The sequence below is a fragment of the Xenopus laevis genome, chromosome 5L (genome assembly GCF_017654675.1).
Source record: "Xenopus laevis strain J_2021 chromosome 5L, Xenopus_laevis_v10.1, whole genome shotgun sequence".
NCBI classification, from domain to species: domain Eukaryota; kingdom Metazoa; phylum Chordata; class Amphibia; order Anura; family Pipidae; genus Xenopus; species Xenopus laevis.
The window spans coordinates 143,857,920-143,883,492 of record NC_054379.1 but is presented as its reverse complement, the minus strand read 5'-3'; the positions used below and the strand labels follow the sequence as shown (position 1 = coordinate 143,883,492).

General features: G+C 42.8%; 1 protein-coding gene across 3 annotated transcripts in view; it reads left to right on the top strand.

Moving 5' to 3' along the window:
* Nucleotides 1-25,573, top strand: part of uggt1.L (UDP-glucose glycoprotein glucosyltransferase 1 L homeolog) — a 71,121-nt gene that overhangs the window by 31,856 nt on the left and 13,692 nt on the right. For all 3 annotated transcript variants that reach the window (XM_018263986.2, XM_018263984.2, XM_041563512.1), the window contains 8 exons: nt 2,525-2,619; nt 4,335-4,541; nt 5,011-5,142; nt 20,563-20,693; nt 20,960-21,055; nt 22,584-22,686; nt 22,840-22,919; nt 24,703-24,892. In XM_018263986.2, coding sequence (XP_018119475.1) covers nt 2,525-2,619; nt 4,335-4,541; nt 5,011-5,142; nt 20,563-20,693; nt 20,960-21,055; nt 22,584-22,686; nt 22,840-22,919; nt 24,703-24,892 — 1,034 coding nt within the window. The remainder of the gene's footprint in view (nt 1-2,524; nt 2,620-4,334; nt 4,542-5,010; nt 5,143-20,562; nt 20,694-20,959; nt 21,056-22,583; nt 22,687-22,839; nt 22,920-24,702; nt 24,893-25,573) is intronic.

The following is a 25,573-nucleotide window of genomic DNA, read 5'->3' as shown; positions in this document are numbered from 1 at the left end:
TTCTCTTTGCTCACTCATCCCAGTCTGCATGTTTCTTACCATCCAGTCACTGCACTTCCCACCGCTAGTAGCTGCTGTCCCATGTGTATAAAGTATTATACTGTATATGCACTGATAGGTTCCTTGGAATCAAGTTTTCATTATAGGACAAGGGGTCCCACACTGTGGGACTGACCCCATCCTAGGGCACGCTCAAAGGAGAACTAAAGCTTAACAAAAGAAGTAGCTAGAAATGTTGTACATTATGTTTTGGGCTTCTGTACCAGCCCAAGGCAACCACAGCCCTTTAGCAGTAAAGATCTGTGTCTCCAAAGATGCCCCAGTAGCTCCCCATCTTCTTTTCTGCTTATTCACTGCACATGCTCTGTGCTGCTGTCACTTACTGAGCTTAGGGTCCCACTCACAATATACAGTACATATAGAATAGAAATGTCACAATATAAGGCTGATTAGTAATTAATACAGATAATTACTACATGGCAGCACAGAAACCAGTGCAATTAGCATCAGAATTTAATAATCAGCCCTGTAGCATCAGTTTATATTACAGACCAACCTCATTTTCTTCTGGATAATTCGTGACGACCCCTAATCTTAGCTTCTCAACAGCTGCTCAGAGCCCACTGAGCATGTGAGTGTCACAGACACTTTCCAAGATGGTGACCCCCTGTGTCAAGTCTGAAGTCCTGGATCATTGCTGCTGTTGAGAACTTTAGGCTGGTGCAATAAGTTCAGTATATAAAACATGGCATTTTTAGCCCTATTCATTTTTAGGGTTTAGTTCTCCTTTAAGTCAGTAGAACTGGTTATGGATACCCTGGAAACCATAGAACTACTATAGTAGTTTTGTCATTGTTCTTAAAAATCGTATTATGAGCTAAGGTGGGTCCAACCAAAAGGGGGATTTTAACCCAAAAATTCTGAAAATTCTGAAAATTCCTAGTATAACTAATCTGGGGTATAATTGATGACCACTGCAGTGTAGATAGCCCAAAAAATGTCTTGGCTGAGCTGTTGCTCGATCTGTCCCTATAATATATTCACTTTATTGTTGTTTTTTGGTACATATGTAAATGTAAAACACTTTATTTCAGCATTTATTAAAACCAATTTTTGTTTATATATGTGCCTGAGCTGTTGCTGTTTGTTTGCATGACTAAAGGTGGCCATAGACGTAACAATTACGATCTTTCTTGGAAAAGATCTTTCCAAGAAAGATCGTTCATTTCAATACACACGTGTAGAGCTAAACCATCAGATATACAGGGAGAAACAATAGAATTCCACCTGTATGTGACGATTCAGCACTAACAATAACCAATGTTCAGGTCCCTTCAAAGGAGCCCAATCAAAATTTTCCGTCCAGCCCAATCGATGAGCTGACCGATATCCAAGTCTTCTGCCGATATCGGTCGGCTCTTTTCTCACCATACACGCAACGAATATAACATCGAAAATTTGTTTCGCACGATATTATCTGTGCGTCTATGGTCACCTTTATATTCTTAAATTATGGGGCACGCATACATCAGAATGCCACACACAGGGGCTTATATATTAAAGTCTGAATAGTAAAAACATGAAAAATTCAAGGTTTTTTTTTTTTTTTTACTATAAAATCAGAATTTTTAGTGGAAAAATAATTTTTTAAGATTTCTTATACCTTAAGGCTACAAAAAGTCTGAATCTGAAAAATAGAAGATTGATAATCTTCAATGTGTCGAGGTCCTGCAGAAGTCAATGGCAGAGGTCCAATTTGCAATTTGAAGATATTTTGGTCTGCACTGGGTTTCGTACGATAATCAGGCTTTTCAGGCTTTTCTGCCGTTTTCACTAAGAAATCCACACTTTTTGGGCATCAAATCCGAAAAGTTTGGAGTTTTTGCGAGCGACAATCTGAAAAAGTTGCGGTTTTCGTGAGACAATCTGAAAAAGTTTCAGTTTTTGTCGTTCCGATTTTTCCATGCCTAATGATAGATAAATAAGGGTAAATCGTGGGTTCTAGTTTGGTCGGAATTTTTTTTATCAATTAATCAGAAAAATTCGGATTTTAGTAAATTGTTGAATTATTTATAATTTATAATCTGCATGCCTGCAATGGTCACTTAGAATAGAAAATAACTTTGTACTAACATTCCCAATGATCTTATTGCATGCATTTTTATAGTCTCATCTAGTCTCATCTTGTCTATATCTATCTATCTATCTATCTATCTATCTATCTATCTATCTATCTATCTATCTCTTTATCATCTCTCTCTTTCTCTCTCTCTCTCTCTCTCTCTCTCTCTCTCTCTCTCTCTCTCTCTCTCTCTCTCTCTATCTATCTATCTCTTTATCATCTCTCTCTCTCTCTCTCTCTCTCTCTCTCTCTCTCTCTCTCTCTCTCTCTCTCTCTCTCTCTCTATATCTCCCTCTATATCTCTCTATCTATCATCTATCTATCTGTCTCTGTGTGTATGTTGCTGTTTTATCTTGGAATAATCAATGTATTATATAATCATCTTGTTGTCCCATAATACAGATGATTCTTTTGTGAGACCCGTCACTTTCTGGATTGTGGGGGATTTTGATGAGCCTTCTGGGCGCCAGCTTTTGTACGATGCAATCAAACATCAGGTAAGTTACTAAATCATTGTAGGGTCATGACTACAGGCACACAATATATATATAAGTATACGTGTAAGAATTCACAACCTTTATGGATTTGCGATACTAGAGAAAATCACTCTTTTCCCCCAGTTATAGTTTGTAGCAGTGAGATGTAGATCGTGCAGCTCATCAAACAATAGTTGAGTCTCTCCGCTCCTACCTTAGTGATACATTCAAGAAAAATCCAACTGAGAGCCTTGTATAAAGGAAGGTATTTTTACTTTATGATCATAGTACAAACATGTTTTGGACCAATCTGGTCCTTCCTCGGGTGTAGAGTTGCTCTGAAACATATTGTACTATACACTTAAAATAAAGTAAGAATAACCTTTATACAAAGCTCTTTAGTTGATATTTCCTGAATATATCACTATGTGGATTTACCCCAGCTTATGCTTAGCTTTTGGTTTTGTAATAATGATGTAGGCAACAGAAGTTAGTTGTGCAGGGTAAGTGACAGGTTGAAGCCTTATCTTCTAAAGTGCCAAATATGAAACCATAAATTACCGTATATACCCGAGTATAAGCCGAGTTTTTCAGCATCAAAAATGTGCTGAAAAAGTCTACCTCGGCTTATACTCGGGTCAGCGGTACCCGACCCGAGTAGCTGAGATTGCAGTCACTTTTAATCATTCCTACACCAACAGTTCACTTGGGGAGAGACTGGAATATCCCACAATGCCCTCTGTTGGTTACATGAAAGAATAACAGTGACTGCAATATCACACAGCGCCATCTGTTGGTTATATGAAAGAATAACAGTGCGCCCTCTGTTGGTTATATGAAAGATTAACAGTGACTGCAATATCCCACAATGCCCTCTGTTGGTTATATGAAAGATTAACAGTGACTGCAATATCCCACAATGCCCTCTGTTGGTTATATGAAAGAATAACAGTGCGCCCTCTGATGGTTATATGAAAGAATAACTGTGACTGCAATATCACACAGCGCCATCTGTTGGTTGTATGAAAGAATAACAGTGCGCCCTCTGTTGGTTATATGAAAGAATAACAGTGACTGCAATATCACACAGCGCCCTCTGTTGGTTATATGAAAGAATGACAGTGACTGCAAAATTACACAGCACCCTCTGTTGGTTATATGAAAGAATAACAGTGACTGCAAAATCACACAGCGCCATCTGTTGGTTGTATGAAAGAATAACAGTGACTGCAATATCACACAGCGCCCTCTGTTGGTTATATTAAAGAATAACAGTGACTGCAATATCACACAGCGCCCTCTGTTGGTTATATGAAAGAATAACCGTGACTGCAATATCACACAGCGCCCTCTGTTGGTTATACGAAAGATTAACAGTGATGACAATATCACACAGCACCCTCTGCACATGGTAGTGGGACAGTGGGACAATGCACACAGTAATCTGTTTGGCAATTCTCTGTCACCATCAACTTTGCAAAGAAGTCCGGTTGATCACTGGGGGGGTCGCTTTGGCAGAATGTGCGCTGCTGGGAGACAGGGCTGTAGTTGTGTCTAGGCTTATACTAGAGTCAATAAGTTTTCCCAGTTTTCGTAGGTAAAATTAGGTACCTCGGCTTATACTCGGGTTGGCTTATACTCGAGTATATACGGTAGGTCTCCTTCTGCAGAAATCATTGTATTCTTGTGTTATGCACGTTGTTTGTTTCCCGTCTTTTTTCCCCATGCGTGATCAGAAATCCAGCAACAATGTACGGATCGGCATGCTCAACAACCCCAGCCAGGATCCATCAGCTGAGAGAACTCGTGTTGCACGGGCCATTTGGGCTGCTCTCCAGACTCAAAACTCAAACAATGCCAAAAACTTCATCACCAAAATTGTCAAGCAAGAAAATGCAAAACAGATCGAGGCAGGAAAGGACCCAGTGGAATTTGCTGTTGGGGTAGGTGCTACACCTGATAGGATAGGATTTCTTTCGGTAAAGTACTGCTGCTTCTTGGAAAATGTAGCATATTCCTACTTTGTGATGGGAAAGCTTTAAAAACAAAAAAAAACAATTTTTTTCTAGCAGATTCTCTCATGTATTAGCTTTGGTGTATGTACAGTGACTGAGCAAGGCAAAGACCAATAAATAAAGCAGCAAGAATAGCTGTCCCAAATTGTCCATAGCCCGTGCAGGAGGCTACTGTTTAACAATTTTTAGCACGGGTTAGAGCTGTCCAATTAGAGATCTGCAGGCCAGAAGTGGTATTTGTATGGCCCCCTTGGGGCCTATGTGCTGTGACTTGGGGTTAATAAAGGATGAAAACAGCAAAAATTGTTGATTTTCACCATTGCTGTTATCTCTCGTGCGGCTGTGTTTGTCCCTTTAAGATACAGCAAAAACAAACTGACACGGGATTTATTTTTAGGGTATGGATACCAGTCTGTTCCTTGATGTATTTGAGTCCGCAAAGGTCGATTTCATCTTATCTCATACTCTCTACTGCCGTGAGGTTCTAAAACTGAAGAAAGGAGAGAGAGCCATTATCAGCAACGGAAGGGTAAGTACCAGCATCTTGTCGTCTTCAGTACTTTTAGGGCTAGTCCACACGGGGAGATAGCGACGCGTTTGCGGTCGCGGCGTCAAAGCGCCGCGACCGGCGCAGGCGACAGTTTTGTATGGGCGCCTATGTAAAAACGCCTGTGCTAACCACACGAGGCGATGCGCTTTTCAACAGTCGCCTGAAAATGCCTCGCCAGGCTTTTTCAGGCGACTGTTGAAAAGCGCATCGCCTCGTGTGGTTAGCACAGGCGTTTTTACAAAGGCGCCCATACAAAACGGTCGCCTGCGCCGGTCGCGGCGACTGTCGCGGCGCTTTGTCGCCGCGACCGCAAACGCGACGCTATCTCCCCGTGTGGAATAGCCCTTAAAGCTTTCTTACCTATCCAGTGGCCTTTTGTAGCTCTCTGAAAATAATCACACCATTAATGCTTTTTTTCCTATATGCTCAGCATAGGTCTGTGGCAGCCTTTAGGGCAGGGGTGTCCAACCCGCGGGCCGCATGCGGCCCGGAATGGAGATCCGTGCGGCCCAGCAGGAAGCAATCTGTTTGGCATGTTTACTCGTTAGAGCAAAGGCACGCCTCCTCTCCCCACAGCTTTGCTGGACTGGCTGCAGCCTCTCTACTGTGCGCGCAGTGCGTGTGACATCACCGCCTGTGTTCTCCGCACCAGTCTCCCCAACGGCAGCTAGCTGCTGCTAGCTAGCAGCTAGTGTTTGGCGCCAATATCCTGGCTTTGCTGGGCCCTGCGCCCTCTTGTCTGGGAGCATGATAAAGGCACATAGAGAGAGCAACTCCCAAAACTACGTGGCTCTTCTCCTGCCTAATGAAAGGCTAGCTTCAGCCTGCAGCTTACTGGCAAGTCTGGCACTCTAGCACTCCACAGCAACAAATTATTATCAGCTCCCCTGGTTCAGCACAATACACCTGCACAGTATTTTTACAGGTACAGAATTTTTAACTGTTTTAGTCTGGCTTAGTGCTTTGCATTTGACATGATAAATTTGGAAGTAGGGATTTGTGTAGTAACACCCCTGGGTTATATACCTATTCCATCATTTTCTGGAATTATTATTTTTACTAAATTCACTGTGTGTAGGTCTGTAGGATAAGGCATTAATTCACTATTAAATCTACTTGACAACCAATTTGTTCACTCCTTGTCCACAGGACTTATTTATTCAATCATGTTAATTAAAGAGCAGTGCAATAAATTAGAATTAACACAAAAATTAATTAGAAAGAAATGAATTCCCAAGCCCCCTGTGATTCCCAATAATCAATTGATTTGTTTTTAAGATAATTAATTATAAGGTAAATGTACTTAATAGCTTATAAGTGCATTGCAATGAATAATCACTTCTTAATTAAATTCACAGTTCATAGTATCAAAAATAGAGAATTCATTTTGTAACTGAAAAATTAATTATAAATAAATTGTTTATTCAACTTCAAAAGTAGCCCAAACATAGCACAATATGTGCAGTGAAATAAATAATTTTTTATGAAAATACGCCAGTTACAAATTGGGCCTCTTTTAGTTACGCCCCTGGTGATGGTCAAGTCTGTACCTACCATTTTGCTTTGTTGGAAAATTGTAGTTAATTTCTGTGTATTTCCTTTATTTTTATAAATCAAAAGTGTTGTGTATTTCATGTGCGGCCCCAGAAAATTTTTCTTCTTCAAATGTGGCCCAGGGAAGCCAAAAGGTTGGACACCCCTGCTTTAGGGTGAAGACACACGCAGCTACTAGTCGCAGCTTCATGTCATGGCTGCAAAATGGACAATAGTGATAACTGGCTTTACTAAAACACTATGGGGGTTAGTCTGAATGGGAAAAACATTTTTTCTCTGTCGTCTTAGGGGGACACAGGGAACCATGGGGTTAAGCTCCATCCTCCAGGAGGCAGGACACTTGAATAATTAAATAAAGGGGCGTGCCCATCAGGCTTTACCCCATACACTGTACATTCCACTTCAGTTTTTTAAGTGTCCTGCTCCCGGGAGGATGGACCGTCGCATGCCTCTACGTTCAGTCTTGAGCTGATACCCGGGGTGAGGCCGGTAAAACAGGGTTACCTGTTTTCATAGAGGCAGCCCCCTACGAGGAGCAACACACCGGGGTCAACTATAGCATTAGCTAAGACCACCTAGACATTGCCTGCGCTGAATGTATCAGAGCAGAGGGTCTGGCCGGTGTGGGGGGGTAAGTGGCACAATGTCTGCACTGTAGCAGTTCTGTCTGCCGTAAGAGTTCTTAGGAACTATTCCTCCCCCCCCCACCTCTTTACCCTAGTCCGCCCTCCTGTGTAATGTTTTCTCCCTGCTAATGGTTTCTATGGTTCGCCATAACAGGCGCATTGAGGCAGGCTGCTGGAAGAAGGAGGCTGCGACGCTGCAGACATCCATCTTCGTGTGGCGCAGGAAGTGGAACGCATTGCGTTCCACCTCCAGTCAGTTCGGCGGCCATCTTGGTTTGGCGCGAACCGGAGCGCATTTGCGCATGCGCATGCGCTAGTGCACATGCGCGCACACGCAATGGAACGCATATGCGTTCCAGCGGCCATTTTGAGCACGGAAAGCCTCAGCAGCAGCAGCACAGAGCAGCTGAGAGAGAAACAGAGACAGAAGCGATTCAGCTTAAGGTCTCCTAGGTGTTATCAGGCAGTACCCAATACACTCTACCTTTCATTATGGCAGAAGGTAAGTCAGTGGGACTGTTCACAAGGGCTGGACGGAAGGGGTCCTTATCAGCACAGGTGACTTACCTAGCTTGTTCTGGATGCCAACAAAAAATTCCAGGGGGACAGGGGGAGCCGCTGTGCAGGTCCTGCAACAAGGGGCAGGGGGAAACCACTGCTTTAGGGGGGCTTCCAGCAGAGGTAACAGCTGTGCCTCGGGAAGAATTAGGAGCGGCAGCAGAGCCGCCTGCGCCCCTATGGGCACTCCAGCTCTCACAGTCATTGGCAGCGCTACAAGGTTTACCTGCTCTTGCGGAAAATCTAGGCAAAACTCTAGTCAGGCTAAACCACAGGACTAGTGGCAAACGTAGACGAATAGAGGATGCTAGTGTGGAGGTTAGGAATCCTGAGGCGTCTGACGACTCATCTCCTGAGCTGCTTTCTTCTCAGTCAGAGGGGGAAATTGAGTCCCCTGGGTCTGACTCGGCTGATGAAGAAGAAATTCAGGATGAAGGAAAAGATCGTGACAGTCTACATGACATAGACGGCATAATCAAAGGGGTGCTTGAGGTGCTTAATATCTCGCAAAAGCCTAAACACACTGCAGAAGCGTCAAATTTATTTAAGAGACAACACAAATCTTCTGTTTGCTTTCCGGAGAATGACCAGCTTCAAAGTTTGATTCAGAACGAGTGGAACTCACCTGAACACAAATTTCAGACGAATAAAAAGTTTAATAAACTATATCCATTTCCTAAAGAGCTAGTGAATGTTTGGTCTAACCCACCAGTAGTCGATGCACCTGTGTCTAGACTTTCAAAGTCCACCACACTGCCAGTTACTGATGCAGCGGCTTTCAAAGATTCCTCAGACAGACGGCTGGAGGGGTTTTTACGTGCAATATACTCATCTGCAGGTTCGACGCTGCGTCCATGTCTAGCGTCAGCATGGGTGTCCAGGGCTGTTCAGGCATGGTCAGAAGCTCTGGTGAAAGACATTCAGAATGGTACCTCAAGGCAGGAGCTATTAGAATCGGCACAGGCTATTGCCGAGGCATCTAGCTATCTTTGTGATGCCACTCTGGACACTGCACAAGTCACGGCCCGGACATCAGCCTTGTCTGTGGCGGCACGCAGAACCTTATGGCTTAAGAATTGGTCGGCAGATGTCAGCTCCAAGAAGTCGCTGACTTCGCTTCCCTTTAAGGGGCAAAGACTGTTCGGGGAGGAGTTAGAGAAAATTATCTCCCAAGCGACGGGGGGTAAGAGTACCTTCCTACCGCAGGCCAGAAGTAGAGCAACCACCTCAAATAGAAGGGGAAAATTTTTTCGTGGCCAAAGTGGCAGATTTAATAGACGAAGCAACTCCCCACAGCGATCTCACTTTCGGTCAAAGGCGGGAGACAAAGGTAGATCCACATGGAAGACCAACAGGCCACACATCAAACCCTCAGGAGAGAAGCCCGCCTCAGCCTGACGGGGCACTCCCTCCAGAATCGTTGGAGAAAATAGGGGGCAAGTTACTTCGATTCCGGGAGGAATGGATACATCATTCTTCGGATGTATGGGTGAAAGAAATTGTGACAGAAGGATATCACATAGATTTCAATACCATGCCCCCCAAAAGATTTTTCATGTCCAGGGTTCCTCACAATCCGCAGAAGGCACTAGCTTTCCTAGATTGTATAGAAAGACTGGAGCGGTCCGGAGTAATCAGGCCAGTACCAACTACAGAGAGATTCTCAGGTTTCTACTCAAACCTTTTTACAGTGCCAAAGAGGGATGGGTCGGTCAGACCAGTGCTCGATCTCAAGGGTCTCAACAAGTTCATCCGATCGGTGAAGTTCAAGATGGAAACATTGAGATCAGTCATTCGGGGGATGGAACAGGGGCAACTGTTGATGTCCCTGGATATAAAAGATGCATACCTTCATGTCCCGATATGGCCGCCCCATCATCGTTATTTACGTTTTGCCTTCAAGAACAAGCACTTCCAATTTGTGGCACTTCCATTCGGTCTGTCGTCCGCCCCCAGAGTCTTTACGAAGTTGATGGCAGCAACAGCGGCCACATTAAGGCTACAGGGGATTTCAGTGACACCTTATCTGGACGATCTCCTTCTAAAAGCCAGGTCAGTGTTGAGGGCCAAGGAGGACCTAAACAAGGCAGTGCAATTACTCCAGAGATTCGGATGGACTGTCAACTGGTCCAAGTCCAACACGGAGCCCAGTCACAGGATGATGTTTCTAGGCCTGGAGTTCGACACGATAAAACAAACTGTGAGCTTACCCACAGACAAGCAGACCAGAATCAGAGATCAAGTCCGCTACTTAATTACCAACCAAAGCACAACGATACACAAAGCAATGCAAGTGTTGGGGACAATGGTATCAGCTATAGAGGCAGTTCCATTTGCGCAAATACACCTGCGACCTCTTCAAGCCAGTATCCTAGCAACATGGAAAGGGGGATCTCTTTCTCGACCTCTGTCGCTGTCACAGCAGACAAGGACGGCACTTCAATGGTGGTTGAGCCCCAAGAACCTAGCCCGAGGTCAATCATGGGCAATTCCGGAATGGGTGGTGATATCCACGGATGCCAGCCTCCAGGGATGGGGGGCGACATGGGACAAGCAGTCGGCACAAGGTCGATGGTCTCCGGAGGAAACCAGACTACCAATAAACATCCTGGAACTGAGAGCAGTGAAGCTGGCCCTAATTCAATGGGAAGACCATCTCAGAGCATGCCCAATACGCATTCAAAGCGACAACGCGACAACAGTGGCGTACATAAATCGTCAGGGAGGAACAAGAAGTCGGGCCGCGCTGACGGAAGCCAGACAGATTCTGCTCTGGGCAGAAACCAATTCAGTAAAGTTGTCTGCGATACATATTCCGGGAGTGTCCAACACAAAAGCGGACTTTCTCAGTCGGAATCAGCTGGATCCCGGGGAATGGGAGCTACATCCAGAGACATTCCAAGAGCTTGTAGATCAATGGGGGACTCCCAGCATAGATCTAATGGCATCAAGAGGCAATCGAAAAGTAACAAGATTTTTCGCCCGTTGCAGAGATCCATTAGCAGTGGGGGTGGATGCCATGACACAGAACTGGCAGTTCAACCTCGCATATGTCTTTCCGCCGCTTCCCATGCTGCCAAAGGTTCTGAAGAAGATCAAGCAATCTCGGTCAACAGTAATAACAGTGGCACCATACTGGCCTCGGAGAACTTGGTTCACCGACCTGCAGGAGATGTCCGTAGCGCAACCAATTCGGCTAAAATGCAGGCCAGACCTGCTTCAGCAGGGTCCCATAGCTCACCACAACCCGGGTCTCTTCGCTTTGACGGGATGGCTATTGAGAGGTCCGTTTGGCAGAGACAAGGATTAGATGAGAAGGTCATAACCACTATGCTGAAGGCTCGAAAAGCTTCGTCGGCCAAGTCATATCACAGGGTTTGGCAGTCCTATTCCAAGTGGTGCGAAGAATCACATTTTCCGTTTCTGGAACTGCAATTGCCTAGGATATTATCCTTTCTACAACAGGGGCTACAACTGGGTCTCAAGCTCAGTTCTCTTAAAGTCCAAGTGTCGGCTCTGTCAATTCTGTTTCAATCCCGGTTAGCGAATGAAGACTTGATTCGCACGTTTCTGCAAGGAGTGGCTCATATCATGCCGCCTTTCAAGCCACCAGTTGCTAGCTGGGACCTCAATGTAGTGCTGGAGGCAATGCTGGATCCTCCATTTGAGCCAATGCACGCAATATCTGATACGTGGATAACCTACAAGGTGGTGTTTCTAGTAGCAATATCATTAACTAGAAGAGTGTCTGAGATTAGCGCCCTGTCGTGTGTCCCTCCTTACCTAATTTTCCACAAGGATAAGGCCGTTCTTCGCACGATTCCTGAATTCTTACCCAAGGTAGTATCGGCATTTCATGTAAACCAAGAGATTATTCTTCCGTCTCTATGCCCAGATCCTAAGAATGATAAGGAACGCAGATTACATAACCCATACCTCCCAACATTTGAGTACAAGAAAGAGGGACAGAAAAAGTTGCCCCGTGTAGCGCGGCGAAAATTTTTTTGGCCACGCCCACTTGATGGACACACCCCCAATGGCACACCCATTTTACAAAAACACACCCCTTCCCCTTGGTTGGCATGGCAGCATCAGAGACACAGTGTGTACCAACAAAAAGCAGACAAAGTGGCCCCCATTATTTAATGACAGTGTGTGGCAGAAGCATTGCTGTCTCAGCATTTAATGGCACATTGTGGTGCCAGTGCTTCATGACACCCTCTACCCCACCAATAACCCTGCTCAGTAATTGCTCCCCTAATTACATTAAAACATTATAAATGACACTAACTCAGTTATGATTAAACTTTAAATAGTGTTTATAAATATCATAACAGTTTAATTTTTTTTAACTTTAACATAATATGTTTAACGTAATGTCTCTTCATAGTGTTCCTTCAATCAGTCAATAATAAAAACATCGTCTGATTCGCTGCCAGTCTCAGCTTCAGATTCCTTAGACAGGCTGGCTGGTGTTTTTTGCTTTTTAGATCCACCTATAGACTTTTTTCTGTGGATAGTTTTTTGTTTCTTGCTAAACTGAAGTTTAGCTTGCCGAAGTGTGGCGGCAGCAGCAGATGGTCCCTTGCTAGACCCAGGTTCCATAACAGCAGCAGCAGATGGTTCCTTGCTAGAACCAGGTTCCATAACAACAGCAGTAGATTGTTCACTGCTAGAGCCAGCTGAAGGTTCACTTACAAAACTAATGGATGGGTCCTTGCTGGATACAGCTGAAGTGCCCCTAACAGCAGCAGAGGATGGTTCTCTGCTAGATGTGGATTCTCCAAGAACAGTCACCGCTTCACTGCTAGGCCCAGCTACACTTTCACTACTAGCACCCGCTGGTGGATCTGACCTAGATGAAGAGGAAGGCTGTCTACGACTGGACAAACTTATATAAGTGGCAGATTTAGCACTTTTCAGCAGGCGAGGGGAAGGCTTCCACTGGTGACACTTTGTTTGGGAGAACAGATTAATCTTGGAAGCAAGAATCGCACATAATGTATTTCTTACAGTAGTTGCTTCCTCATAGACGTTTGGTCCAGGCTGTTGGGTTATTGGATTCTTCCCCAAGGAACTTCGTTGGTCAGTTATTATTTTTCTGACAGTGCTAAATAATCTCTCACATGTAGCATTGCTATGAGGAATCAGACAAATAAACTTTGCAAGTTTACAAAGGATTCTGTACTGAGGCTGGCCAGTCACAGGGTCTTGGATAAGTGATCATTTCTGCCAGAATTCATCTATGCGCTCATTCTGAAACGCTGGAAGACTGCTGGTTTGATACTCCCTAAATTCTGTGAACAACCTGTCCATGTCCTGGGAGCGGACTATGTTTGGGAATCTTGATACAAGCATCTGTAGTTCCTCTATGGTAGAGGACAATCGTGTGTTGGGATTTAAGAAGGAGAGATTTTGAAGAACCTGGTCCTCCAAAGGCATTGCCTTTTTCATGTAGTCAAGGGCCTTGCAAAAAAATTTACAGCTTCCTTGACAAATGATTTGAACCTGGATGTGTCAATCAGATTCTCTCTCCTTGCATAGTTCCTGGTTTCAAAACCAAGCATAATTTCATTTGCTGGTAGATGTAGTGCTGTATCATGATAATTGATGTCAGTTATGTCCTGTACCCCAGCAATTATTGATGGCTTCACAAATCTTACTAACAGGTCCCTATATAATGTCTGCATTGCTGGATGCAAGACATGAACCATCGGAGCTTCTGTTTGCAGAAGTACATTAAATGTATTGAATACTGGAAATACAGAGTGCAAAAATAAAAAGTATAACTTTGAAATGGGGTCTTGTATTGTCTTTAAAATCCTTTTCTCTCTGGCACCGAGATTAACACCTTGTTCTGACTCAAATGTGCTGATGATATAGGATTTAAGCGCATCCCATGTGAGCAGTGTCCGTTCCACTGCTTTTTCCAATGACAACCAACGTGTCTTAACATGCTTCACAATTTTCCGTACTCCCGTGTTACAAAATGACATGTAATCCTGAAGAGTAGCCACCCTTTTTGCACTCTTTTGGAAGTGGTAATAGACGTCAATAATAAAGTCCTCCACATTTACCGACAGCATTTTTGCTGCATGCTCAGCCATCAAATGGACTAAATGACATGGGCAGCCAACAGCATATACTTTTTGTGCAGATGTTTGGCTTGCCTTTATCCTTGAAAGAACACTGTTGTGTTTCCCTTGCATATTAGCAGCATTATCCTCTGAATATGTTGCACACATGTTCCAATCCACATGATGTTTTTTCAGCATAACATCGACAGCCTCAAATAGATCCTGGGCTCTGCTAGATGCACAAGCTACCATATCCAAAAAGTCTGTTACTATTAGCCCAGTGTCTGGATGCTCGTAAGTAACTAGCACTGGAAAATATTTTTCAAACTGATCAGAGCTTGCATCTAGCGAAAGCCCAAAATATTTATTTTTATTAGAAATGACACTCCTCACATTGGCTAATGCTTCTGGTGCAATTGCACCTTGAATTATGTGTGTAGTTTTTGTCGATGAACATGCATATTTTTCTGCAATTTTAGAGTCTGGAAACATTTGTTTGAATAAATGGCTGACGTGATCACTACTGGCTAAGGAAATATTGTGTTCATCGGCCCTCTAAACTGTTCTACATTGATACATTCAGTTGATACATTTCTTATCTTTGTCCCTGCTGAGAAGAATCCCTGGGTGGCTGTTAGGCTTGATACAATAGTTGCTAATACTCCAGAGATGTTGATGATAAGAAATGTATCAACTAAATGTTGCAAAATTGTCTGCACATGAATTACTGAGAACTAAATCACCACAGGCAGGGACTTTCAACTTAATTTAGATTTTGGAAAAACTGTAAAAAGAACTGTTTATTTCTGCTAAACAACCTGAAAGCTGAAAAAACACAGAACTGAAAAAAAAAATTTGGAAGATGAATCACCTCTTTAAATACTTGCTGTTGATAAAAAACAATGGCCAGGTTAAAGCAATGCAAACTTCTGCTGAAAGAAAGAGGGCATGCACCCCTACAGAACAGCATGTTTACTGCAGGGCATCTTTAACAACAATGACAAAACAACAACACAGATGTTTATAGATTTGGAACAACTTTATTTAATATGTTAAAATAAACATTGATGCAACAACAAACTCACCAGACTGTGCCAAAATATGTATTTTTCAAGATGACTGAAATTGCTCCAAATAAGTCACTGTTTGAAGACATATAAAACCAGAATATTTAAATATACAACTTTGTTCTTCCAGTCATTAAGTACTCATGTTACTATCCCATGAAAGGCAGGCACCTCCTACTGATGTGTATAAATACAAATATACAGAGAAGGAATGTTCTGGGCACACAATAAGCTATACCCTCATACTGTACTGTCTAAGGGAATCAATATGGCACCTCCTCCTCCCATATGTATAAATACAAATATACAGAGAAGGAATGTTCTGGGCACACAATACGCTATACCCTCATACTGTACTGTCTAAGGGAATCAATATGGCACCTCCTCCTCCCATATGTATAAATACAAATATACAGAGAAGGAATGTTCTGGGCACACAATAAGCTATACCCTCATACTGTACTGTCTAAGGGAATCAATATGGCACCTCCTTCCCATATGTATAAATACAAATATACAGAGAAGGAATGTTCTGGGCACACAATAAGCTATACCCTCATACTGTACTGTCTAAGGGAATCAATATGGCACCTCCTCCTCCCATATGTATAAATACAAATATACAGAGAAGGAATGTTCTGGGCACACAATAAGCTATACCCTCATACTGTACTGTCTAAGGGAATCAATATGGCACCTCCTCCTCCCATATGTATAAATACAAATATACAGAGAAGGAATGTTCTGGGCACACAATAAGCTATACCCTCATACTGTACTGTCTAAGGGAATCAATATGGCACCTCCTTCCCATATGTATAAATACAAATATACAGAGAAGGAATGTTCTGGGCACACAATAAGCTATACCCTCATACTGTACTGTCTAAGGGAATCAATATGGCACCTCCTCCCATATGTATAAATACAAATATACAGAGAAGGAATGTTCTGAGCACACAATAAGCTATACCCTCATACTGTACTGTCTAAGGCAGTGATCCCCAACCAGTAGCTCGTGAGCAACATGTTGCTCCCAAACCCCTTGGATGTTGCTCCCAGTGGCCTCAAAGCAGGAGCTTATTTTTGAATTCCAGGCTTGGAGGCAAGTTTTAGTTGTATAAAAACCAGATGTACTGCCAAACAGAACCTCAATGTAGGTTGACAATCCACATATGGGCTACTAAATGGCCAATCACAGCCCTTATTTGGCACCCCAGGAACATTTTTCATGCTTGTGTTGCTCCCCAGCTCCTTTTACTTCTGAATGTTGCTCACGGGTTCTAAAGGTTGGGGATCCCTGGTCTAAGGGAAACCATATGGCACCTCCTTCCCATATGTATAAATACGAATATACAGAGAAGGAATGTTCTGGGCACACAATAAGCTATACCCTCATACTGTACTGTCTAAGGGAAACAATATGGCACCTCCTCAAAAAGGCCCTGGCCCTTAGATACACTTAAAATGTTACTCAGTTAGGGTTGCCACCTTTTCTGGAAAAAAAAAATACCGGTGTTTCTATATATTTATCTTTATTCCCTATTAATAACATTGGGATCACTGACCTTCCTATATATTTATCTTTATTTCCTATTAATAACATTGGGATCACTGACCTTCCTATATATTTATCTTTATTCCCTATTAATAACATTGGGATCACTGACCTTCCTATATATTTATCTTTATTCCCTATTAATAACATTGGGATCACTGACCTTCCTATATATTTATCTTTATTCCCTATTAATAACATTGGGATCAACCATCATTTTTATCGGCAAGGTGGCAACCCTACACTCAGTGATGTTACTGGTCCTTTAACGCTAGACACACATGAAAACCTCCTTGTGCTACATAGCTAAATGATTCAGCCCTCCATTGAATGCCAGCTGTATAGCCCCCCTCCCCCAAAACTCATTTAATGGAGGGGAAGCCAAAAAACATATGGGAGGAACCCTGCTCCAGCTTGGATAAAGGAAAATGTCCCAGATCATGATGATTCCCTTTTATCCAAGCTGAAGCAGGGTGCCTCCCATATGTTTCATCATGCATAAGAGACACTAGGGGCTTTTAAGGGGCTGCACAGTTTATGCTTAGCCTTTATAAAGAATTATTAAACCAGGTACATCCCAACCTGCAGCCCTCCAGGCCAGCTGCAACCTTTTTAAGAAAAGCTGCATTGTAAGATAACAAAGGAAGCAGCTGCAGGCTGCTCTCACACGAAGTCTCACAAAAAGTACTGTAAGCAGCTGCGGCCTGTGGGCTGCTCACACAAACAGACAGGCTCTCAGCCGCGCTCGCACACCATTGGTGCAGTCTCTCTAGACCGCGGGCTCCTGCTCCTGGGCAGCCTGCGCCGCGTACCGCCTACCTTAGTTGGACTGATTCATTTGGGTTCGTTTTTGCACTGAGCCTGGGATGACACGACATGCACTGCAGCAGAAATCTACCTCGCTCGGCGGGCACCCAACAGCCTATAACAGCAACTGAGACAAAGATCTTGGGATGACTCACCAGACGCGCGCTCTCCCCTCCCACCGCCGGAAGAAGTCAGGCAGCTCAATGCGCGTCGGACGCCGTGACGTGGAGCCCCGTGACTGAACGTGACGGAAACTAGCGAAGTCAACTCCTCCTGCTCCGCCGCTCCGGAAACTGCCGAGAAAACCCGGAAGAAGCAAGGAAGATCCGAACAGCGCTGAGCCGCGGGACATCTTCACCTACTATCCGGGACGGCGGGACAGGCAAGTAAAATCGGGACTGTCCCGCCAGATCCGGGACACTTGGGAGGTATCCGGGACGGCGGGACAGGCAAGTAAAATCGGGACTGTCCCGCCAGATCCGGGACACTTGGGAGGTATGATAACCTGGATGTTGTTAGAGCACTAAGATGGTATGTGGAACGATCAAAACCTTTCCGAAAGTCTCAGGCTCTGTTTGTCATCCCATCCGGCCCCCGTAGGGGTCAGGCAGCTTCCAAGTCAACTATATCAAGGTGGATCAGAGAGTCGATAAAACAAGCATATTCCGCAAAGGGAAGATCTCCGCCAGAAGGACTCAGGGCTCACTCCACCAGAGCGGTGGGAGCCTCCTGGGCATGGCGAAACTCTGCTTCCTTGGAACAGATCTGTAGGGCGGCTACCTGGTCCTCCGCTCACACATTCTCTAAATTTTACAAAGTTGATACTTTTTCTTCCGCCGAGGCTGCCCTCGGACGTAAGGTGTTGCAGTCAGTGATTTCCTAACTCTGCAACCACGTACTTTACTGTTAGCTCGTTCCCACCCTGCTGGTTGGGACTGCTTTGTTAAGTCCCCATGGTTCCCTGTGTCCCCCTAAGACGACAGAGAAAACAGGATTTTTTGATACTCACCGTTAAATCTGTTTCTCTGTAGTCATAAGGGGGACACAGGGCTTCCCGCCCTTGACGAGCTTTGACCGGTTTGGTCGAGTTTTTGTTCAGTTTCACTGGTTGCTTTCTGCCTAATAGGAAAGTTTTTTGAAGTTAACTACGATAGCAGCTTTTGGAACAAACTGAAGTGGAATGTACAGTGTATGGGGTAAAGCCTGATGGGCACGCCCCTTTATTTAATTATTCAAGTGTCCTGCCTCCTGGAGGATGGAGCTTAACCCCATGGTTCCCTGTGTCCCCCTTATGACTACAGAGAAACAGATTTAACGGTGAGTATCAAAAAATCCTGTTTTTTCCATTAGAAAGAACGAATTTTTAGAGAAAAAAACGAACACATTTATTGTGATTTATTATACCCGAGGCTGCAAAAATTCTGAATCCGAAAATACTCCATCTCCAAGCTGTCGGGGTCCTGTAGAAGTCAATGACAAATGTCCTATTTCAAATTTGAAGATATCATGGTCTGCGCTGAGGGGGTTTTGGGGGTTTCTATCGATTTCACAAAAAATTAGAACGTTTCGGGCCCAAAAACTTCACCCAAAAACTACAGTTTTGTTCGCAAAAACACAATTTTTTGAGTTTCTTTTTTAACTAAGTTTTTTTCAATGATAAATAAGGTCAAATTGTGGATTCTAGTTTTGTCTGAATATTTTTACTTAAAAAAATCAGAAAAAATAGGAGCAGAGGCAATTCTCAGGATTGTCTATGGCAGGGTATCTTTTTTGGCACTTTGTAGCCACAACAAGGAGCTGCTATTAGTAGTTTACCCATATATTACTTTATTTTTCCTTTGGGCTCCAATATAGGCCTATGGAGAATGCAGACATATCTACAAAATAATACCTCGGAGTACAGCTATCTCCTCCTTAATGAACGCCATCTCAAATAGAACCTGATAACCTTTCCATACTCCCCCCTTTACTATACTACAGATGACATGCTTATTATCCCAAATCTCCTCTTCTTCGGGGTGACTAATCTCCCTAAACTGCCTTCCCGCCGGCTAGAATGTAAAGGCAATCGGAGTGCTTCATTTTCTGATGTCGCCCGAAGTTTCCTCGTGTGGCAGCTTCGGGCTACTTTGGAAAACGAAGCTCTCCAAATGCTATCCCACCCCGATTTACATTCTAGCCCGGCGGGAAGGCAGTTCGGGGAGATTAGTCGCCCTGAAGAAGAGGAAATTTGCCGCTGGGCAACTAATCTCCCTGAATCTGAGCACTTGTCTCTGCCCTTAATGCTACTAAATGACCTTTGATAACTCCCCACTTCAATCCACCTTGAAGTTTGCTAATAGATTCTTCGTCCTGTCATCTAAAGCTGGCCATAGACACAAAGATCATATCGTACGAATCGAGGATTCGTACGATTTTCGGACCGTGTGTGGAGAGTCCCGACATTTTTCGTCCGGCTGAGATCGGTCGTTTGGTCGATTAATAGATTTCTGTCGGCTGCCGATAATATCTCTGCGTGTATTGCCGATCGTATGATTTTCAGAGGGAGACTATCACTAGCTTTGGTCAGACATAACTATCGTACGATTGCTGTCAGGGGCAGAACATCGGCTGATCTGTTCATTTCTACTCTGTTTGATCGGAATGGTTAGTGGCAGGTCGGGAGATGGGGAAGATGATTCGTATGATCGGATCTTTGCGTCTATGGCCAGCTTAAGGGAGGGAACAGTCTCCCCTGCTACTGAAATCTTTATCATGGCTGCCTATGAAGGAAAGACTAACATACAACTCTTCATTTCATTCCTCTGCATTTCACTGCATGTCTTAAGTTGTGTCTCCATTCATTCATTCCACTCATTCTCCACTTTTACTGCTAAACTCCAACCATAAAACCTTCTTACTGCTCCTTACCTCCAGAGTTCCATATAGGAATTTCTCAATAGACCATACTGTTAATAATAATACATTATGAAATCATATTACATGATGGATTAGGCAAATTAAAAATGTGTGTCATTTGTATAATCAAGGTATCAAATCAAATATATATATATGCAACACATTTCACGTTCTGAGGCATCTGGTACTGGTTTTCTACTAACGGTGCTAAAGTAATACACATAATTATGAATTATCCTTTTTTTCTCCTACAGATTATTGGGCCTTTACGTGATAATGAAGTGTTTAATCAAGATGACTTTCACCTTCTAGAGAACCTTGTCTTGAAGACCTCAGCACAAAAGATTAAATCCCACGTTCAGCTGCTTCAAGTGGAAGAAGATCAGTAAGTTACATTCTACCATTAGGGAGTCATGGGGTCCAATTTGAGAATTTATGAAATTACATAAAAAATCTGAGATTGTCTCGAAACACACACATATAGTTCTGAAAGCATTTCATGCAAAATAATCACAGATATTACTTCCGTTTGATATCATTAATTAGATTTTGATGGTCTTTTGATTGGCCTGTTGCCTGTTATTTTCCGGATTAAACCAGTAAAAGGAAAGGGAATAGTAATATATCCAGTGTATATTTTTTTTCTTTTAGCGCCAGCGATCTGGTGATGAAAATAGATTCACTGTTGTCTTCCCAACCCAAAGGAGAAGGAAGAGTTAGTTACCAGATACCTGAAGACCAACACAGGTAAAGTGGTTTCCCAGACAGGTTTGATCAATGTAATTCCTTTCTTTATTATACAATTTTTAATGATTTTACCATGCAAGCTTCCTGGTCATGTTACATAACTATATACAACAGAAGCCAGTACAGGATTTACTATTTAGGGAATATATTACTTGCTACAATAAAAAGTTTGCAAGTTGCCCTAACCAACTTATTTTCTCCTTGAATATGTCATGAAAAATGTATGTACAGGTATGGTATCTGTTATCCAGTGACTCAGTATCCAGAATGCTCATGGAAAGGCCATCTCCCATAGACTCAATTTTATCCAAAGAATAACCATTGTGATCCAATTACAAATCTTAATGGCCAGGCAGTATGGTTGGAAACCACTAATCTGCCCTACCAACTGTTAGTGCTAGCGGTCGCCAAACGAGCGGATCTCTCTCCGATATGCCCACCTTGAGGTGGGCAATATCGGGCTGATCCTAGGGAACGGGCGGTCGGATCGCAGGACCGCATCAGCGAACAGATGCGGCCACGGTCTGACAGGATTTTTAGTCCCATCCGATCGAGATCTGGACGACTTTCGGCCAGATCTCGATCGGAGAAGCCCGTCGGGGGAGGCCCCATACACGGGCCAATAAGCTGCCGACTAGGTCTGTCGGCAGCTTTTATCTGCCCGTGTATGGCCACCTTTAGCCATATTGCTAACACGCTCTAGGCTAGGCCACTTCTCCTATTAGTTATAGGGTTAAGCATTTGCCTAGCATGTTCTTTGTTAATGCAACTTACTGCTGCTTGTGTGTGTGCATATATAAGTTTCAGATAAGTAAATGCGATCACTTGGGGGTGTCGAACTTTTGGCACCCCCAAGTAAAAATTACTTCTCTTCTCCTTTAAAAGAGAAGCAAACCCAAAAGTTAAAAAAAAAAACCCTACCCTCCTCTCTCCAGCCCCAGAAGAGTTATGCACGGGCCGATAAAAGCAGCCGACAGACCAAGTCGGCAGCTTATTGGCCCGTGTATAGAACCCCTGACGGGCTTCCCCGATTGATATCGAAAGTCGGGCAGGTTAAAAAATCCCGCAATCCGACCGCCCGTTTGGCCTCTGTTCTGATCAGCCCAATATACCCAATTCAATGTGGGTATACCAGGGAGAGATCCGCTCGTTTGGCGACATCAGCAAACGAGAGGATCTCCCTGTGTGGATGGCCACCTTAAGTGTTACCCCGGGCAAATGCCCCTAACTTTTTACTTTCCCCTAAGTGCAGATTCAGGCATCGGAGTTCACGGGCATCATCTTCTTTTTATCTTAGTTTGGATCAAGTACAAGCTACTGTTTTATTATTATTATTATTATTATTATTATTATTATTATTATTATAGAGAAAAAGGAAATCACGTTTAAAAATTTGGATTCTTTTGATAAAATGGAGTCTGTGGGAGGTGGCCTTTTTGTAGATTCAGAGCTCTCTGGATAATGGGTTTCTGGATAACGGATCCCATACCTGTATATGTATAATATCTGCATTTTCTTCTTTCTTCAGTGCTATTAAGCTGAGACCTACAGAAGGGATGATTTATTTTGACGTGGTTGCTGTTGTAGATCCCGTAACAAAAGCAGCGCAGAAACTAGCCCCTCTACTCCTGGTATGTCCTGTATTTACTCCTTGTGTCTGTCGCATAGTTTGATATCAGCGAGGGGGGGGTTACTGAACGGCACAAGGAAAACTTATTTCCTGTTCTTGCAGTAAGAGAGTAAGAGTGCTTGTTAAAACTAAATAAACCTTTTTGTGTTTTTAGGTTCTTAACCAAGTACTAAATATGAATCTTCGTGTGTTTATGAACTGCCAGTCCAAGCTGTCAGAAATGCCTCTGAAGAGGTAGGATCTAGCATGTTTGCCAGTGATGTGTATACATGCAGTTTGATGCATTATATATGTTCAGAATAGATCATTATTCCATTTAAGTTGTTTTAAAGGAATGTGTGTGTATTCTGTTTATTTTCTCTTATGTACACACTGTGGCCAGAAACTTATCTTATAGTGACTTAGATCATTTGAGTTGAAAAAAAAAGCCCATCAAATTCAATCCCTCCTAATGAACCCCAGTGCACATATATACACATTCTTATACAGATCTATTTATACATAAATAAATCAACTAAATGTACCAACATCTATACTAACTCACTGAAGATTTTAAGGCGGTTCACCTTTAAGCTTTTAGTATGTTACAGAATGGCCACTTTTAATCAACTTTCCAATTGGTCTTCATTATTTATTTTATTTTATTTAATAATTTTTAAAATAATTTGCCCTTTTCTTCTGATTCTTTCCACCTTTCAAAAGGGGGTCACTGACCCCATCTAAAAAAACAAATACTGTAAGGCTACACATTTTTTGTTATTGCTACTTTTTATTACTCGTCTTTCTGTCCAGGCCTCTCCTATTCATATTCGAGTCTCGAATTCAAATCGGTGCATGGTTGATAGGGTAATTTGGACCCTAGCAACCAGATTGCTGAAATTGCAAACTGGAGACCTGCTAAATAAAAAGCTAAATAACTCAAAAACCACTAATAATAAATATTGAAAACCAATTGCAAATCATATTAAAAGTTAACTCCAACGTGAGCAACACCTTTATCTTTTTTTCCTATTGGGACTGTACCGATTGAAACAGAGATAAGTTTTGAATTTAATAAATACTTGTAGGAAATGTGAGACCCACAGACCTACATTTCTCTCTCCTTTCTCCATTCCGTGTTTGGAAATGAGAGGACAGGGATCCTTAATGTGAAAGCCAAAGGGGAAACTGTGCAAGGGACACTTTTTGAAAGTGGTGGTGGGGGAATCATAGTCTATCCTATAGATACTGACCCCAAATGTAGTGTATTGAATTAAGCCTAGCCAGAATGTAAGATGTGATGTCCCATGCATAACAAATTCCTTGCCAGAAAACCCATATTGGTGCTAGATACTAATACAGATGAGCAAATATTGTACCCCCAAATGGGATATTTTAAAATAAAAAGTGTGAAAAGCACAGCATCAGGGCAAGTACATTAGCAGGCGACATTCTTAAAGGGGAGGTTCACCTTCAGGTTAACTTTTAGTATGTTACAGAATGGCCAATTCTAAGGAACTTTTCAATTGGTCTTCATTATTTATTTTAGTTTTTTAATTATTTCTCTTCTTCTCCTGACTCTGTCTAGCTTTCAAAAGGGGGTCACTGACCCCCTCTAAAAACAAATCCTCTCTAAAGCTAAACATTTATTGTTATTGCTACTTTTTATTACTAATTTTTCTGTCCTGACCCTCCCCTATTAATATTCCATATTCTCATTCAAATCAATACATGGTTGCTAGGGTAATTTGGACCCTAGCAACCAGACTGCTGACACTGCAAACTGGAGAGCTGCTGAATAAAAAGCTAAATAACTCAAAAAAAGCTTTCCTTTATGTCCATTATTTTAAGAGAATTGAGCTCCCAGATACAAACTGGCTGCTCTTCTTCCCGTACCTTGCTGTGTGCCATTTATATGAGTATCTCTGGTACAGATATTTTGTTTTTCATTCATGGCCTAATCTTTTCTGTTATTCTTACATCATCTCTTGTATTAATGCTCATATAAATGTATGTGCTTCTGTTTGTGCCAATACAGCTTCTATCGCTACATTTTGGAACCAGAGGTCACGTTTACATCAAAGAAGAAATTTGCCCCTGGTCCTATTGCCAAGTTCCTAGACATGCCCCAGTCTCCTCTTTTCACTCTCAGCCTCGACACTCCTGAGAGCTGGATGGTGGAGTCTGTGCGGACGCCGTATGATCTGGATAACATATACCTTGAGGAGGTAATGTTGCCATTTTTAATTACTGCAGACACAATAGTCAAGACAAGGCTGACACAAACCAACAGACTGCTTACATGTTTATTTCATATACCTTGTTCATATCTCACAAAGATAGAAAGGTTCACTCTTAAAGGAACAGCTCAGTGTAAAAATACAAATTAGGTAAATAGTATGTGCAAAATAAAAAATGTTTCTGATATAGTTAATTAGCCAACAATGTAATGTATAAAGGCTGGAGTGACTGGATGTCTAACATAATAGCCAGAACACTACTTCCTGCTTTTCAGCTCTCTTGGTTTCCACTGATGGGTGGCAGTAACCAATCAGAGACTTGGGGGGGGGCACATGGGTCATAACTGTTGCTTTTGAATCTGAGCTGAATGCTGAGGATCAATTGCAAACTCACTGAACAGTTATGTCCCATGTGGCCCCCCTTATAGTCACTAGAGAGCTGAAAAGCAGGAAGTAGTGTTCTGTTCTGTTATGTTAGCTCAATCAAGCCTTTATCAATTTTTGGCTAACTAACTATATTAGAAATAATTTTTATTTTGCACAGCCTATCTATTTACTAGGGATGCACCGAATCCACTATTTTGGATTTGACGGAACCCCCGAATCCATAGTGAAAGATTTGGCCGAATACCAAACCAAATCCGTAACCTAATTTGCATAGGCAAATTA